Source organism: Cryptotermes secundus, unplaced genomic scaffold (genome assembly GCF_002891405.2).
Source record: "Cryptotermes secundus unplaced genomic scaffold, Csec_1.0 scaffold322, whole genome shotgun sequence".
NCBI classification, from domain to species: domain Eukaryota; kingdom Metazoa; phylum Arthropoda; class Insecta; order Blattodea; family Kalotermitidae; genus Cryptotermes; species Cryptotermes secundus.
Window position 1 is genome coordinate 965373 of NW_019740657.1, and position 17132 is coordinate 982504.

General features: G+C 43.8%; 1 protein-coding gene across 1 annotated transcript in view; it reads left to right on the plus strand.

Annotated features, from left to right (window-relative positions):
• The first annotated feature begins 1638 nt into the window (after window positions 1-1638).
• LOC111872447 (D-beta-hydroxybutyrate dehydrogenase, mitochondrial) overlaps window positions 1639-17132 on the plus strand; it is a 71601-nt gene continuing 56107 nt past the window's right edge. The window contains exon 1 of the mRNA XM_023866381.2: window positions 1639-3538. Within this exon, the coding sequence (XP_023722149.1) occupies window positions 3064-3538 (475 nt within the window). The 5' untranslated portion in view covers window positions 1639-3063. The remainder of the gene's footprint in view (window positions 3539-17132) is intronic.

A 17132-nucleotide genomic window follows, 5' to 3' on the forward strand; every position in this document is an offset into this window, starting at 1 on the left:
TCCCAGATGTCTTCTCGCTGCTCAGACATACTGTAGTTGCGTCTCTATGCCTCGGATCCTTATTTTGTTTACGTTTTCCGGTTTCTGCCGGTATTTCTTCCCGAACGTCCATCCTTTAGGAGCTCCCGTTCCGATCTTTCCTGATGTTTCTCCTGAGCCATGCCACTCCTGCATAGCGGGTCATCCTCCTGCCGGCAACGGCCACAGTATCCCCGTGCCGTTTCCTTCGGCTTCTGGCGGCGCTCCGCGGCCACATTCTGGTCCCTACGCCGCTTTCCCCGTCCGTCGACAGGTTTCACTACGGCATCTACCTTAGGGACATCATGCACCGCTATATATTCCGTGTCCACGGAGGTTGGCTCCTCGCATGCCCGAAGTAAAACCGAAATCTTACGTCCAGCTTCCTGCATTTCCCTGCCTGTTGGCTCCGGCGGTTCCTACATTCTCCAGTAGAGTGAGCGCGAATTATGCCCCGACTAGTCGGTAGGGGATAATGGTTGCTTTAGGAACCGGGGCGGGAAGAAATCATCTGGAGTTGGATGCTAAACTTGAACACAGCGGGCTGTACCTTTTCTGATTTATATAGAAAACGCTGTTTTTACTTCTCAATTGTTACAAAACTTCAAAATTATTCCTGCGCTACACTAAAACTTCATAACAGTTCCACAACACCTTCCCACTTCCAGGCTCGGGGCCAAAATTCGCTCCTCCTTTCCAATCAAGACCCTTTTACAATCGTGTAACCCTCCAAGGCATGGCCCCCACATCGGTCACCATTTGGTTTGGGTTTACGGCTGGACGCTGACAGTTGGGATTTGTTCAGTACACTTCACTTGTCGGAAGTGACGTTTATCTTTAAACGTTTTCCCCAGTTGTAAAATCTCACATCTACAGTAAAAGAGAGCCTTATTTCCTTTGATATCACATCCTGTTGGATTCAGTTCCTTCCATGGCCACTAGATCATAAGTGTATGTATCCGAGAAAAACTTTATCGTTACAAGCATAATGAGGGACATAACAACATGGCTACAAAACGTAACCAAGCCTCGGGTAGGTCTTTCATTTTCATGGGAACCACAGATTTATCATAAATAATAATAAATACTTTCAGACGAGAACTGTACGATTGAAGTCTAAAACAGCTTTTACTAGTGTCCACAACTGCTTCCTCACTAATGTTTACATATAGTTACTAGCGACTAAGCCTTTAAAGACGGAATTTTGCCTAGATATATACAAATCAGTTAATACCTCACAGGAAACACACTACGTCTCCGCTACAAAGATTAACCGGTTAATGATGATTAGGGAAACAATAACTGTTTATTGTGAGATCCATAAAACACATACACTCACTTTTAGTAGGCTATAGCTAGTGGTACATGTAGTAACCATCAGGCTTTGAAGAGTTAAGAACAGGCCTTATTCATGATATAGGGGATTCGATCTGCTTACTTCGAATAATAGGCAGCCTATGGAAACAAAAGATTCGGTAAACCCACCTGGTAGGTTCTTTTTAGAAAGGGGGAGGGAGGGAGAGACAGGCCAATTATGAGTAACTCGAGAGACAATGTAACAGAGAGGGAGAACGGGCCACTCCTCCGAAAGAGATAGGATAGAAGATGATGCCATGCGCAGCGGTCACCTCTAGCGAGTGTCCCAGCATTCCTCTTTCACCGCACCAACCCAAAGAAGTCGACAGAGAGCTTTCGTCTGCTAGTGCATTAAGAACGTAGACTTCTGAATGAGTGGCGACAGCGAGACTATCGAAAGAATGCGATGTAATACCACATGGAATCACATCTTGCCTCGTTAATTCCACAATAAATGAAGCATCGCGTGTGACACGACAAAGAGACGTGTTATTTCTGACGGTGACATGTCTGGTTCTTCAGTTCATTAGCTGCTTGTGACGCAATGTTTCGTTTCATACGTATCAAACAAGACCTTGTAATATCAAACAGTTCTCACTGAATTCAGAAGTGCCAGGAAACATATTACGTCACACTACAAAGTGTATGTGGAGTGATAACTGGACAGTACATCATCAGGTGGCTGACAGAGTCTTCAAGCAATTTCACCTATATACCACAGGTGACCACCACTCCATTGCCTACTAGAAGAAAGTCGGTCAAACCGAACGGTTCGAATACCAGAAGATACCAGCGCCAGAAGCTCACCGTGCACGCAGAAGACAAGATAGTATGTGGTGATAACTCGTGTTTTTAGAAAGTCTGCCTGTGTAGAAAACATTCATGTTAAATCCTCAGTGATGGTGTTAGCAGTTCACTTCACCAAAGAAAAGAACAAAAAGTTAACTAACAGCACACGGCGTCCTTGAACAGCGACAAGTATGAGAGTATATAATTAAAAACATACCACAACATTCTAACAAGAAAGAGTTCTACATCGGTCAAAAAAAATTGTTTTCACAAGCGCTGGTTGCTTTTCAGTGTGTTAAATGTATCGCGTGTGAGTGTAGCAAACAAATATATCGTTGAGTGACTAGGAATGTGATATCAGGGCAACATATCGTGTGTGTTCGCATCAGCATTTCAATACTAAATCCAGTGGTGATTATTTTAACAATGTAATGTTCACATTAATGTTAGTGGCAGGCGCAGTCAGTGGTCACACAGGGCGTTTAGGCAGTATGCACGATTCTAATGAGGCTGCATTCTTTAAATCGTGACTTGACAATAAAATCGTAACGTCCTATGAATGAAAAGTGCTAGTTTGTCTGCATATCAGTATCAACTCATTATCATACACCAAATGAGCACAGTTAATCAGCATTATAATGAAATCATCAAATTAACCTAAAAATACGTGTCTCCAAGACAGTTATGAGGGTTTTTAATATTATTAAATGTAACATTTACTAAAAAAACTTAAAGAGCATAAGAAATCGATAACATTTTCAAAACTTTCTCAGATTCTTCAACTTCAATTGCCCACCGCTTCATTCACTGCTCCATGAAGAATTCCGTTTCAACATTGCTGCAGTTAACAGAACTATTACCGCAGTCACAACATAAAGGCAACAGTTCATATTAAAGACAATGGATGACCAAACAGCGCTGGCTCTCGCGTTGCAACTCATTGCTTTATGCTGCATTGCAGCAGCGCTTCTGCTATACTTGCTCTGTAGGATAAGAAACCGTTATACTGCGGGCACCGGTCGTGGTAGAGATGACCCAGAGGTGAATCTGAATATTGGCACGGGGCGAGCAGTCCTCATTACCTCTTGTGACACAGCGTTCGGCCTGCAGTGTGCACTCCATCTCAGCAACCTGGGCTTCCGGGTGTTTGCCGGCCTCAAGGATGACACTGAGAATGGATCAGTGGCTGCAAGGATCCTGCGGGCCAAACTCAAGGAGAGGGAAATGCTGAACGGAGACACGGCGACAGAAACGACTGCGGCGTCTGGGGTAACCGTCGGGACGCTCATAACACTACCACTGGACGTTACAAGGGAAGATTTGCTCCACGAGGCGGTTGTACTAATCAGACAACATCTTCCAGCTGGGGAGGATGGTAAGTGAAAGAACTGGCTACTCAGATTAAATACAATGAAACAATTTGTATAAAGTTCCTCTTAAGGTACATGATTTACAGAAAGAAAAGTATAAAACCTCTGAAAAGTACTGCACTTAGAACAACTGGTTTGGTGATAACATGTTATGCGGGTATAAAGCTCTATAGTCTATTATAATCGGCCAACTGTTGTCATGAGCTACGTAGATCGGCCCTGCACGGAAACGTAAAGCATTTAGAACCACCAGCCTGGCGATAACAATATGTGATGCGGGTAACAAGCTCTCTAGTGTATTATAATCGGCCAGCTGTTGTCATGAGCTACGTAGATCGGCCCTGCATGGAAACGTAAAGCATTTAGAACCACCAGCCTGGCGATAACAATATGTGATGCGGGTAACAAGCTCTCTAGTCTATTATAATCGGCCAGCTGTTGTCATGAGCTACGTAGATCGGCCCTGCACGGAAACGTAAAGCATTTAGAACCACCAGCCTGGCGATAACAATATGTGATGCGGGTAACAAGCTCTCTAGTCTATTATAATCGGCCAACTGTTGGCCTGAGCTACGTAGATCGGCCCTGCATGGAAACGTACTGCATTTAGAACCACCAGTCTGGTGATAACAATATGTGATGCGGGTAACAAGCTCTCTAGTCTATTATAATCGGCCAACTGTTGTCCTGAGCTACGTAGATCGGCCCTGCATGGAAACGTAAAGCATTTAGAACCACCAGTCTGGCGATAACAATATCTGATGCGGGTAACAAGCTCTGTAGTCTACTATAATCGGCCAACTGTTGTCCTGAGCTATGTAGATGGGCCCTGCATGGAAACGTACTGCAGTTAGAACCACCAGTCTGGGGATAACAATATGTGATGCGGGTGACAAGCTCTCTAGTCTATTATAATCGGCCAACTGTTGTCCTGAGCTACGTAGATCGGCCCTGCATGGAAAGGACGTTCTCACGGCAGTAAATATTGTGACGTGTTGCGCTATGCAGGACGCTACGGTCTCGAACTGTCGCCGGAACACGCTCCACGTTGAGTTACCGTTAAATGTCTGTGGCTGGGCTGTACTCACGACGATCATTGGTGTTTCCCCTCTCGGCCCTCGTCTGTCTCGTCTCGTCCAACCGGGCCCGGAACTCGCGTTTGGCCTCTTCAGTTGCTGCGCAGGTATCGTAGTTTTTTTGTTAGGTCTTCCTGGAGTTTCGCTGTTCGCGCGCAGAGGGACACTTCAATCTTCTCGGTTAGTTCCGACTGGAGAATCCGTTTGTCGTGTTCAAAGATCGCAAAAAATGTTTTCAATTCTGTGTTGGATTGTCTCATCCAACTCTGACCGCATAGATTCCATTGCGGCCTTCCATTATCCTTGTGGTCAGCATTTTCATTTTCTTCACCCTCTTCAGTATCTGTTGGTTCTTCTTCATTGTTGTCACCTTCGGGTTCATACTGCATTTCGCTTCTTTCGGTCCCTACGCCTTTTCTTCTTCGGTTCTTCGACCGGCATTACTTCGGCGTCTTTTACGGGTACCTCTCGTCCTGCCGCCTCAGGTTTCCTGTCCACTGAGGCCGGCTCTTCTTCTGGATGGGCCTCCATTTCTCGGCAGGCCATTGTCTCTCCGACCGGTATCACTATGGGGACCTCCTCTTGTTGTTCCGCCTCAGGTTTCGTTTCCGCTGAGGCCGGCTTTTCTTCTTGACGCGCCTCCGTCGTTTCTCGGCAGGCTATCGTCTCTTCCTGCCAGGCATTCATTTTGGCTTTCAACCTCTTGGCTCGCATAGCGGCCGTCCTTGCTTCGGTGGCTCTCGTTTCTGCTCGGATTGCTTCTATTTCTGCGGCCATTTCTTCTCGCCAGGCTTTTCCTCTTTAATGGCTTTCTTCCACTTCTCGCTGTCTTCGCTCTCCATAACTCGTCATATGTATAGGTGAGCATACCATCCTTTTGACTCTCTGTGTGCTAGTCTCAGTACTTTGCGTGCAATATTATAGTTACGGTTTTCCACGATTCATATTTGCCTTGCTCTCGACCCTGAACATGGAGGAGACACGTTCCCCAGAAACGTATGTGGACTTCTAACGAACTACACTGCGTTACAATATATAATAATATAGTCTTCAACAGTTATTTTATAAACGATGATCTTTCAGCTGCACGTTTTTTTATTGCTAGTGGGGTGGGACAAAGTCCCTTGTACTGCGGCCACTTCTGGCCTATTGTACCAGCCCCAGATGATAGGTGAGGGTGATTGTGAAGCAACTGGTGGAATGAAGATTGGCAGGGGAAACCGAAGTACTCGGAGAACACCTGCCCCAGCGCCACTTTGTCCACCACAAATCCCACTTTACCAGACACGGGATCGAACCCGGACCGCCGCGGTAGGAAACCAATAATTTTACCAGACACGGGATCGAACCCGGGCCGCCGCGGTGGGAAGCCCGCGACTAACCGCTAGAGCTATGGCGCGGTCTTAGCTGCACGGTTTACTTAGCATGGAATGGAAGAGTTGTAGGGTATGGTTTTTATTGCTAGTGGGGTGGGACTAAGTCCCTTGTACTGCGGCCACTTCTAGCCTATTGTACCATAGGGTACGGTTAGTCTGATATGACATGGTCATTTTAAGGTAACTGTTATTTCATCATTTTCCTAGAGGGACAGAATAAATATACTTAGTAACGCATTATGTCGCCAGGCCAGTATTCGAAACAATGATTCCCAGAATGTAAGCCTAAATGCTCACCATTGAACTGTGACGCTGTGTACGCGATGGGATGTTGTGATGACCTACGAACACAGACTGCATTGCATTTTGAACTGGGCAATTCATTTTTTTTAAAGTTCATCTTAAACAGAGCCTTCCTCATGAAGGCTGATATGGAATGACATAAATATGAAGAAATTTTATCTGTTTTAAATTGTCATATCACTTCCAGAATCCCCTGAGTTAAGCACAAAGAGAGAAATAAACACTTACCAGGATAGCGCAGTCGGTATAGCGACTGGCTGGACGACCGAGGGTTCGGAGTTAAGAGTCCCGATAGGGTCAAGAAATTTCTCTTCTCGACGTCCAGACCGGCTCTGGGGCCCACCAAGGCTCCTATCCAATGGGTACCAGGAGTAAAGATGCCGGAGCGTGAAGACGACCACTCACCTCCAGTTAGTTCCGAGGTTAAGAAAATGTGGATCTCTACATCCATTCACCCATACTCCTTCATGGCGTAGTGCTTAATTAGTTAAGCACAGGGGCAACTTTGCTCTTTTACCTTCTCAACCCATCTCTTTAAGATTTCTGTCGTCAAGGTGTTTGGTTGCAGTATACCGACATACAGCTTCTCAACAGGCGATGTAATTACCGTCCGATTCGCATGGGAATTGTGTGAAGATTTCAGGGATATCAGCATTTTTGTTCCCTTCTGCCACCATTTGCTATCATCTTAGATGCTCATACGGCGTAAGTTAAAACCAATGCACGTTTTCAGACAAATCACATATCCCACCACTTGCATAATAATCCCAAGAAGACAATCACTACGGTAGATGTTCTGCACTTCTCACGAGTGTTCATGCTGACAAATGTGTTGTTAAGGGGCCAGAGTCACGTTACGTCACGTTACGTCACGTTTCGTCTTATTCCTGATTCACGTTCAGAAAACGTTTAATTATAAGAACACTAATTAAAATTTAGCCAGCAAGAAGCTTCTGAATGTGTGACGTCATCGAAGTGAAAGTGGCCACCACAAAACGGTCATCTAACGAACTTTCTGAAGTTTTTCGTCAGCAGTTTTTGGTGTGTTCTTAAAGTCGCTGCGAAAATGAGTAGATTGGTTTGGCCACGGGTGTCTGTTGTAACAACATCTGAACGGATCTTCATAAAATTTGACACTGGGGAGTTCTAGTGAAACTGATCGACAAGTTCCAGTCGAGCTTGACTTGCTTAATATTGTCACGTGTTACAGTGACCATAGACGGGGTTTGGTTGTGACTCGATTTATTGACCGCTTACACGCTCAACTCGTGACTACACTTTACATATCACTGTCACACACAGACTAATGTCCTCAGTCTGTTACAGTCCCCATTAGCCGTTGCCTGGTAACAGCTTCCAACGGTTGACGTTCCTCTTATTCTGGGTTCTCGAATTATCCCCGTGCCTCAGCTACCAGCTTATAATGGCAACGACTCACAATAAGTGAACCGTAGTTCTCTGACTAACTCCAAGGCTGTCAGCCACCTCACACCAACCTCCTAGTCTCTTTTCACTAACTGACTAACAACTGACTAAGCCCAAAGTCATAGTTACTTTACAACTGGCGGTTTATCGCCAATCAGTTCTTCTTGGCGCGAGCCCCTTGAGACTCACGACGCTCACGACCACATTTTTTTTTTTTCAACTGAACCCTTGCGGTCATTCTGTTTCGAGGTTGCTACCCAGCAACGGCTGTACACGCTACAATATTTATCGCAGCAATAAGTGTTTCGAACATAATACGTGGAGAGGTAATGAAACACATTTTATGTTGCATTAAACTTTTCCGTACGTGTTACGGTTTTTCTGATAATTAAATGCGCCCGAATTCTTACGCTATGCATACATTTCCTAAGTTGTTGATTCTTTTAAGGGACGTAAACTTCGTGGTCCGGGAGCTGTCATTCATGTTACGACGCACCTTTAAAATAAATTCGTCTCTCTATGACATCACATAAGAATGTGAGCACCCCAGTCTGTTCCCAATAACACAGCCGGGTAACACCGCATCTGTAGTAACATCGAAACTACATCACCAGTAAGTGCAATCATCATCATCATCATCATCATCATCAGTAATCTGTCAAGACGACAGGTCCACAGTCTCTTTCAAAATAATTCCTCCACTTAATGCGATCTAGAGCTTTCTCCTTCAAATGACAGTATCCTCTTCTGTCCCCAAGGTCATCCAGCATCTTCTTACGTCTTCTTCCTCGTCTTCTTGTCACTTCTATCCGCCCATCTATCTTTCCTTCGATAGCTTCTTTTAGAAGGCAGTTTCTGCGTAAAACATGACCAATCCAATTAGCCTTCCGTTTTCTTATTTCATGTAGGATATTCCTCTGCTCACTGACTCTAATTAACACTTCTTCATTTCTCACATAATCGGTCCAACTGATCTTCTCCATTCTTCTCCAACACCACATTTCGAAACTTTCCAGATGTTTCTGATCTACTGCCCTAAGTGTCCATGTTTCAGCCCCATACAGAGCTATGCTCCAAATGTAGCATTTCACTAGTTTCTTCCTCAAATTTAAGTCCAATTTGCTGGTAAAAAGATTCTTCTTCTTGCTAAATGCAGCTTTTGCCATGGCAATCCTGGATTTAATTTCACAAGTACACCTTCCATCATCTGTTAACAAGCTACCCAAATATTTAAAACATTTCACATTCTCCACTTGTTTTTGGTCTATCTTTATTGTGACTGGGGTTGGTTGTCTCGAAATTTTCATTACTTTTGTTTTCTCCACATTCATTTCCATGCCATAGCACCTTCCAATTTCAATTAGTCTATCAATCATGCCCTGTAGCACAGTTTCTTCCTTAGCCATTAACACAAGGTCATCTGCATATTTCACAGTTTGAATAATTTGCCCTCCTACTTTGAAGTCACCGAGCCCATCCAGAGCTTCCTTGGTAAGGCATTCGCTGTACAAGTTGAACAGAATTGGTGATAAACAGCATCCTTGTCGAACTCCTCTTCCAATCTGCACACTTCCTGTCTCCCCCCTGTCCAGTCGTACTCTAACTTTCTGATCCATGTACAATTTGCTAATCAATCTTCTTTCATGCCAATCGATACCTGTTTCTTTCAGGATCTGCATTAATTTGGTCCAGTTTACCCGGTCAAATGCCTTCTGCCAGTCTATGAAGCAAACACACAGTTCTTCATCTATCTCCAAAGTTCGTTCCGCTATAATTCTCATCATCCCAATTGCATCCCTGGTTCCTTTTCCTCTTCTAAATCCAAACTGATCTTCTCCAAGTACATCCTCTATTTTCCTTTCAATTCTTCTTTTAAGTATCTTTGCTATTATCTTTGCTGTATGTGCAATAAGACTTATTGTGCGATGGTCGCTGCATTTTGTAGCTTTTGTCTTTTTCTTTAAGGCAATCATTGTAACTTCTGTAAAGTCCTTGGGCCACTCTCCACTTTCATATATGGTGTTCATTAGTTTTGTCAGTGTTTTCAAACCACCTTCTCCCAGTAACTTGAGCACATCTCCAGGTACATCATCATCTCCTGTAGCCTTTCCCTTCCTCATTTCCTTGATAGCTTTTTCCACCTCACTTTGTAAAATATATGGTCCTTTCTCGTCTGTATCTACTTCTTCTTCCGGTTCAACTTCTAAGGTTTCTGGCCGATTAGGTCGATCATATAGTTCTGAAATATAATTTTCCCAAATTTTCAGCACTTGCCTCTGATCTACTATTCTATTCCCCTGGGAGTCTTCGATGCCAACATTTTGAATCCCATGATTCTCTTTCCATCCTAGTTCTTTTGTCTTCATGTACATCAAATCATAACGGCCTGTTCTTTGAAATTCCATAATCTCATTACATATCTTCTCAAGATATTCCTTTTTGGCCCTGTCCGTGGCTCTTTTCAATTCATTCCTCAGTCTCCTGTATTTCCTCCTGCCTTCTTCATTGTTGACATTCTTCCATTTTCTTCGCTCCTCCATTTTACTCATCATCTCCTGTGTAACCCATGGTTTTCTTGCTATCTTCTCAACTTTACCTACCAAATCACTGATAGTATCTAACATGCATTCTTTTATATCGTTCCACTGCGCTTCAGCATTTCCGCTTTCACCTTCAATTGCACCGAGTTTCTCTTCTAGAGTCTCTCGCACGCTTTGTCTCTTTGCAATATTAACCAATAATAATGGGATATATTCATATTTCAATCTACAGTACATTAACATCACACAAAATCCACCTTCCAGGAAACAGCAACTTCAATGAAAAAACTCGTGGAAAAGCACTTCAATATCTACCTGTGGCTCCACAGTCCTTTGTTGGACCTTAGCCGAATTTTCAGTTACTTAATCTTATAAAGAGTCGGCAGGGCTCCTTGGACGGGGGATCAGCCCGTCTCAAGGCCGATACCTACACAAAGAACAACACACACAGAATAAATGCACATAGAAATCCCAGCTTTCGAGCGGGCGAGGACAGTTGATGCCTTAGACCGTGCGGCCACTGTGACCGGCACAATTCAATATAGAACAATTAAATAACTTACGGGTTAGATACAAAACAGCAGCAACTTCATTAAAAAAACTCACAGAAAGTTACTTCAATATAGGACAACAAAATAACCAACAAGTGTTAACTACGTAAGTACTCGTACATACAGGACGTTATAACTACCAAGAAATACATACGCAAAAATTATAACCTTACGATATATATTCTTAATTTTTTTTTACCAACCACCAAAAACAAGTTCAGTACGAAGTCATCAGTACTATATATATATATATACTGGAAACTGGAAGTACCCTTTCCCCCCCCCCCAAAAGATACATACATTTATAAAACACCAACGTCCTAACATACGTGGCCTGACAATAAAGTTCGCGAACTAATCGCAGTGGAAGTGCTACATACCACGTTGCTGAATATCACTGTGGCCACCTTCAGAGTACTTCCCTTGGGAAGCTACGCACCAATGCCAGTGCCTATTCCACCCTTCAAAACAATTTTGGAACTGGTTTTCTGGAATGGCCATCAGAGCTGCTGTTGTATTACTCCTGATGTCATCAAAATGCTTTCCTTTATCTTCAGGAATAGAAAAAAGTCATTTGGGTCTATATCCGGTGAATATGAAGGGTGTTGGAGCACAGTTATTTGTTTACTAGCTAAAAACTTCCTCACAGACAGAGCCACGTGAGCAGGTGCATTGTCGTGATGCAAGATGTATGAGTTGTATGTATGAGTTCGGGTCGTTTCCCTCCAACTTTTCACGCAACCCTTTCAGTATTTCCAAATAGTAAATGTGATTGACACTGATATGCCAATGTCATAAAGCCATATTGAAATTTCTGTTCACTGCTACCATGGCAAGCACACGGTGACGAGTTCGCGAATTTTATTGTCAGACCTCGTCGGACATACCCTAAACACGGTAGCATACAACACATACACCTCCGTACCCCATTCTCCCTACCCCAGTTCAACTAACAACCTATACACAGTGGCTATGTTTAAGTTTTAACTTCTAATTTTAACTAATAACAATAAAAAGGTGTAGATACCCTGTAACAGGCCGTGGAGGTCTATACGGTGGTAGACGTCGAGGCTCCCACATTTTCTACACATTCGGCTTACAGACGACGGTGTAGTTGTCAGCTTTACGCGTCTTTACCCCCAAGAAGATTCTTGGTACTCATTTCTGTTAGAGGCTGAGTCTATACCACGGCCATAGTGCGGCTGGAAGGATTAGGTTAATTGAAAAATCTAGTGACATCGGGAATCGAATCCGCGACCTTCCGGCTTGTAGCGTAGTGCCTCAACCAACTACGAGACCGTGCCCCAGTAACTATAATAATGGAAATTAATTATAACACACCTAATCTAATAATCCAATGTATTTTATAATATTGTAATCACGGAAACGGTTGCGTACTACTGAACTGCCTGCAATGGATGCATTTTAACAAGCAGTCCAATAGCGTACGTTAACACATTTTAATATTTCAAACGCCTGATGATATATATATATATAACCGAAACATATAGCGTGTGTTCCTAGTATATAAATACTGATTTCCCCGATAAACTCGTGCCTTCAGTTTTCTATTTATGAATGCGTTTGTTGTGATAGACGAACTAAAAGAATATAGAGTGATTCTAAATTATTTTCGGGGTTTCCGTGGCCTTTAATTTTAGTCAGAAACAACGAAATAAAACTGCTTATTGAATATGAAATTGTAACTCGGAAAGTTTTATTTGGTAACGTTGTACTCGCTGCATTGATGTTTGGAAGAAAATATGACGTCATATCTCAAAATGGAGACTTCAAGAGAAAGCAATGTGTGCTCTTCGGTTTCTCGAAACGAAGTACGTTATCAAAATGCAGTGTCATTAGCGGATTCAACATGGAAAATATCCACATTCAGATAATGCTACACATTGGTTTTATAGCAGTTAAAAGAGACCGGTAGTGCTGTGGCTGCACTCGAACCCGCAAAGGCTGGAGATCACTTGGACATCTTAGGCGCGTGTTCTGAACTTAGTTTAGGACCACTTTGTACAATTGGTACATAAGAATAGGTATCCAGTTTTCCATGCTGATACATTCCAGTACGTCAGGCATGTCCAACGCGTCGATCGCGGGACGATTTTTGGTCGATCTCATAGGCCTATAAGCAAATTATACGTGAAAAGCATGTAAATTCACTTGTAATATAATATGGTTATATTCAGATTTTGAAGGGAAAATACGTATTTGTCATTCCTATTTTCTGTTCTTAACGAACAAGGTAAGTCTGTACTTTCAATGTATGTTGCTTTTACAACAAACATCATGTATCGTCAAGAAAGCAGTCTGCTTTTACCGGTTCTCACGGTCTCTTTGCTTGCAGAATGTTATATATATTTTTTTCTTCTACCCTGAAGATGGAGGCGATACGTTCCTCCGAAACGTCGGTTAACACCACATATACACGGTGCCAAATCCCAGAAGACTGCTTTCTTCATAGTCACCGCCGTGAAAGCCTCAAATCTTACATATTGTATCGTGTTATTTTTACCAATATTTTTGCTTAAAGCGAGGTACGACGATGGGAGGGGGTGGTAGATCACTGGCAGTTTTCACACTAAAATGCCGATCGCAACCTGTCTGAAGTTGGCATGCCTGCAGTACGTCATAACTATCCATTTGCTTGAACTGGCGCAGATTAAACCAGCTTATGTTAAAATGCTATGCCCTGTGGCCATCAAATTGACCGTAACATTGTTTTGAAATTCCAACTATATTTGTGGGCAGAAGCGTAACAAATATTATACGGTTCCCATTGTTTCCTTTTTGTGTTATTTAAGGACGCTCTCAATATCGAGACTACGCGGCGTCGGATGGTACGGCGCCTCTGTGGTCTAGTGGTCAGTTTCTGGCTACAGACCCAGATAGTCCCGGGTTCGAGTCCCGGCGATACCAGATTTTCTGAGTAGTGGGTCTGGAACGGGGTCCACCCAGCCTCGTGAGGATAACTGAGGAGCTATTTCAAGGAAATAGCGGCCCCGGTATAGAAAACCGAAATGAACTGCCGTGGGGATTCGTTGCGCTGACCACGTGACACCCTCTATCCGCTAAAGCGGCGGTCGCTCGGTCGGTATAGTTCGCTTGCGGACTGCAGGCCACGGAGTTTGTTTCTTTTGTCTGGATATATAATAGAAGGAAGGGGACGTGGCTTAATCAAGGTACCGTCCCGGCACTTGGAGGGACTTAGGAAAACCACGAACGTTTCAATGACGATAGCCAATGTCCTGGACGAGTTTCAAACCGAGAATTTGCCGAATACAAGTCCAGAACGTTGCCCCTAAGCATTCTGCTTGGTTCCCTAATCTTCAGTCTGCATTCTGAAATATAGGTAAAGTTATCAATACGTGTATAGATACGGGCACTATGCTACAAGCTGGGAGGTTGCGAGTTCGATTCCCGATGAGGTCATTGGATTTTTCAATTGACCTAATTCTTCCAGCCGCACGATGGCCCTGGGGTCGACTCAGAAATGAGTATCAGGAATCTTCCTGGGGGTAATGGGCAGCCGGGGTGAAAGCTGACAACCTCACCGCCATCTGTGAGTCGATTATCTAGAAAATGTGAGAGCCTGGACGTCTCACAACTCTAGGGGCCTCCACGGCCTGTTACAGGGGTAGCTTTTTACGCGTATTGATGATGAATGTCTATCAGTACGTACTTCCATGAATCAGGACCTTTTTTTTCACTTAGCTCGTGCGTCTAGTCGTCAGATAGCCACATATACGAATTAGGACACGATTTGACAGATTCATCACCTGCTGTCACCTGTTCGTCGTTGACAGCCGTGCCAGTGGGAATGGTTCATAGAAGGGCAGGCATGTGGACACATGTGAAGTACTATATACCGTTGTTATATAAAACATCATTGCTAGCTAAGAGAGGAATCTGTTAACATTTCGGTTTGCTGCCAACGAGAGGAGTGCAGAAGCATCTACCCTCGTAAGGGAGATTGTTCTTCCAACTGTTCACACTGAACACAATTAACGTGGATATTCTTTATTTTACATCGGAAGCTAATTCGCTCAATTATAAAATCTCAGTACGTAACGCTATAATGCACGCCCTTTAACTGTATCTGTGCAATTCTTATTTGTCTGTGCGTCTGTGCTTCCTATATCTGATTATTGCAGGACAGATATTTATATAGATAAAGGTAAAAGGTAAAGTTGTCCCTGTGCTTAACTAGTTAAGCATTACACCATGAAGGCGTATGGGGGATGGATTATAGATCCACATTTTCTTGACCTCGGCACTAACTGGAGGTGAGTGGTCAGCTTCACGCCCGGGCCGCTTTACCCCCAGTACCCACTGGATAGGTTGCGTGAACCCCTGAGCTGGTCTGGACGATGTGGAGGAGAGAAAATTCTTGACCCTACCGGGACTCGAAATCTGACCCCTCAGTTGTCCAGCTCGTACCTAGAGACTATACCGATAGTCACGTGTATTAGTGACTGCAGACGGGGTTTGGATTGGTAAATAGATTTACTGACCACTTACAGGTCGTAACTACAAATAACTATAACATTAGTGCTGATTTTCATACTACAAATCACTCCACACCAAGTCTTGTCAATTTACTTTCACTAGTCTTTACTTGGTAACAGGTCTCCACAATGGCTATTCCTCTGCCGTGTCTTCACTAGACGTTTCCTGGTAATGAACCTTAACAGTGGAGATTCTTCCGCTTCCGTTGCCCGCTGGTTAACACTCCACAAATGAACCCTCAACTCTGTTGTACTCCTTGTACTCTTTTGACTGCCCTCTTATAATTCCTCGGCTTGGACCCCACGGAAAACACCATCTCTCTGTTGTCAAGAATGCGCGTTTATTGGCCCGTTACCTAGCAATAGATATATGCGGACCACAAAGAAATCACCTTTAGGTACCTGGTTCTACTACTGCATGCGCGCATTTCGGGCGTTGCCTAGAAATGGATCTAGAACATGTCATAGTGTATTCTTATAATTCGGCCAAGGGGAGGCGCCTGATGTAAAAACAGCCTGTCAGTGGTTTGATGCTGGACAGCCCTGGCATATAGACTGTATAGAGAAGGAGTACACGAGATCACTGGTGCAGTGACTATGAGTTAGAGGTTGTTTGCTGCGGTCTCTACATCAAAACTGGATTCGTCCTCGTATGTTAAATTCCATTACACAGGACCTCACACGAATTCAGTTAATTATTTACATATGCACTGTTTAACAAGTCCATAAATTAATCACTGTGAGTATTATCTGTGTCCACCATGTTATAAATTTTTTTTTAAATGGCTGATCCTGTTTTCAGAAACATTACTTTAAAACTATGCAGTTGTGTTCCTTCAGCGTATTACACCAGTGAGTCTCAACCCTTTTTATAAAGTACCTCATTTAGAGAATGCTTTTGAAGGACCCCCAACTACGTAAAAATATCACACAATTTTCATGTGCAGATAGCTTAAGCTATTAATGCTATCCCTGCAACAGGCCGTGGAGGCCTATAGGGTTGTGAGACGTCGAAAGTCATACATACGAGTATTCTAGACAGTGGTGGCAGTGAGGTTGTCAAGCCTTACACGCCGGCCGCATTTACCCTCAAGAAGATTCCTGGTCGCCATTTTTGTTAGAGGCTGGACCACAGGGGGGCTGGAAGAGAAGGTCAACTGAAAAATCCAATAACCCCATCGGGAATCGAACCCGCTACCTTCCGGCTTGTAGCATAGTGCCTCACACAACTACGCTACCGCGTTCCCCCTTTACGCTGATAATGCTGTACACAATGTTATTAACTAAAACTTACAAGACTCTAGACACGACATATGCAGGATTTGAGGTTCTCACAGCGGTGGTTATGAAGAGTTCTGTCTTCTGGGATATAGCGCCGTGTAGGATCTGAGGTTCTCACAGCGGTAGTTATGAAGAGCATTGTCTTCTGGGATATAGCGCTGTGTAGGATCTGAGGTTCACACAGCAGTGGTTAGGAAGAGTTCTGTCTTCTGGGATATAGCGCTGTGTAGGATCTGAGGCTCTCACAGCGGTAGTTATGAAGACTTCTGTCATCTGAGATATAGCGCCGTGTAGGTTCTGAAGTTCACACAGCGGTGGTTAGGAAGAGTTCTGTCTTCAGGGATATAGCGCTGTGTAGGATCTGAGGTTCACACAGCAGTGGTTATGAAGAGTTTTGTCCTCTGGGATATAGCGCTGTGTAGGATCTGAGGCTCTCACAGCGGTAGTTATGAAGAGTTCTGTCATCTGAGATATAGCGCCGTGTAGGATCTGAGGTTCACACAGCGGTGGTTAGGAAGAGTTCTGTCTTC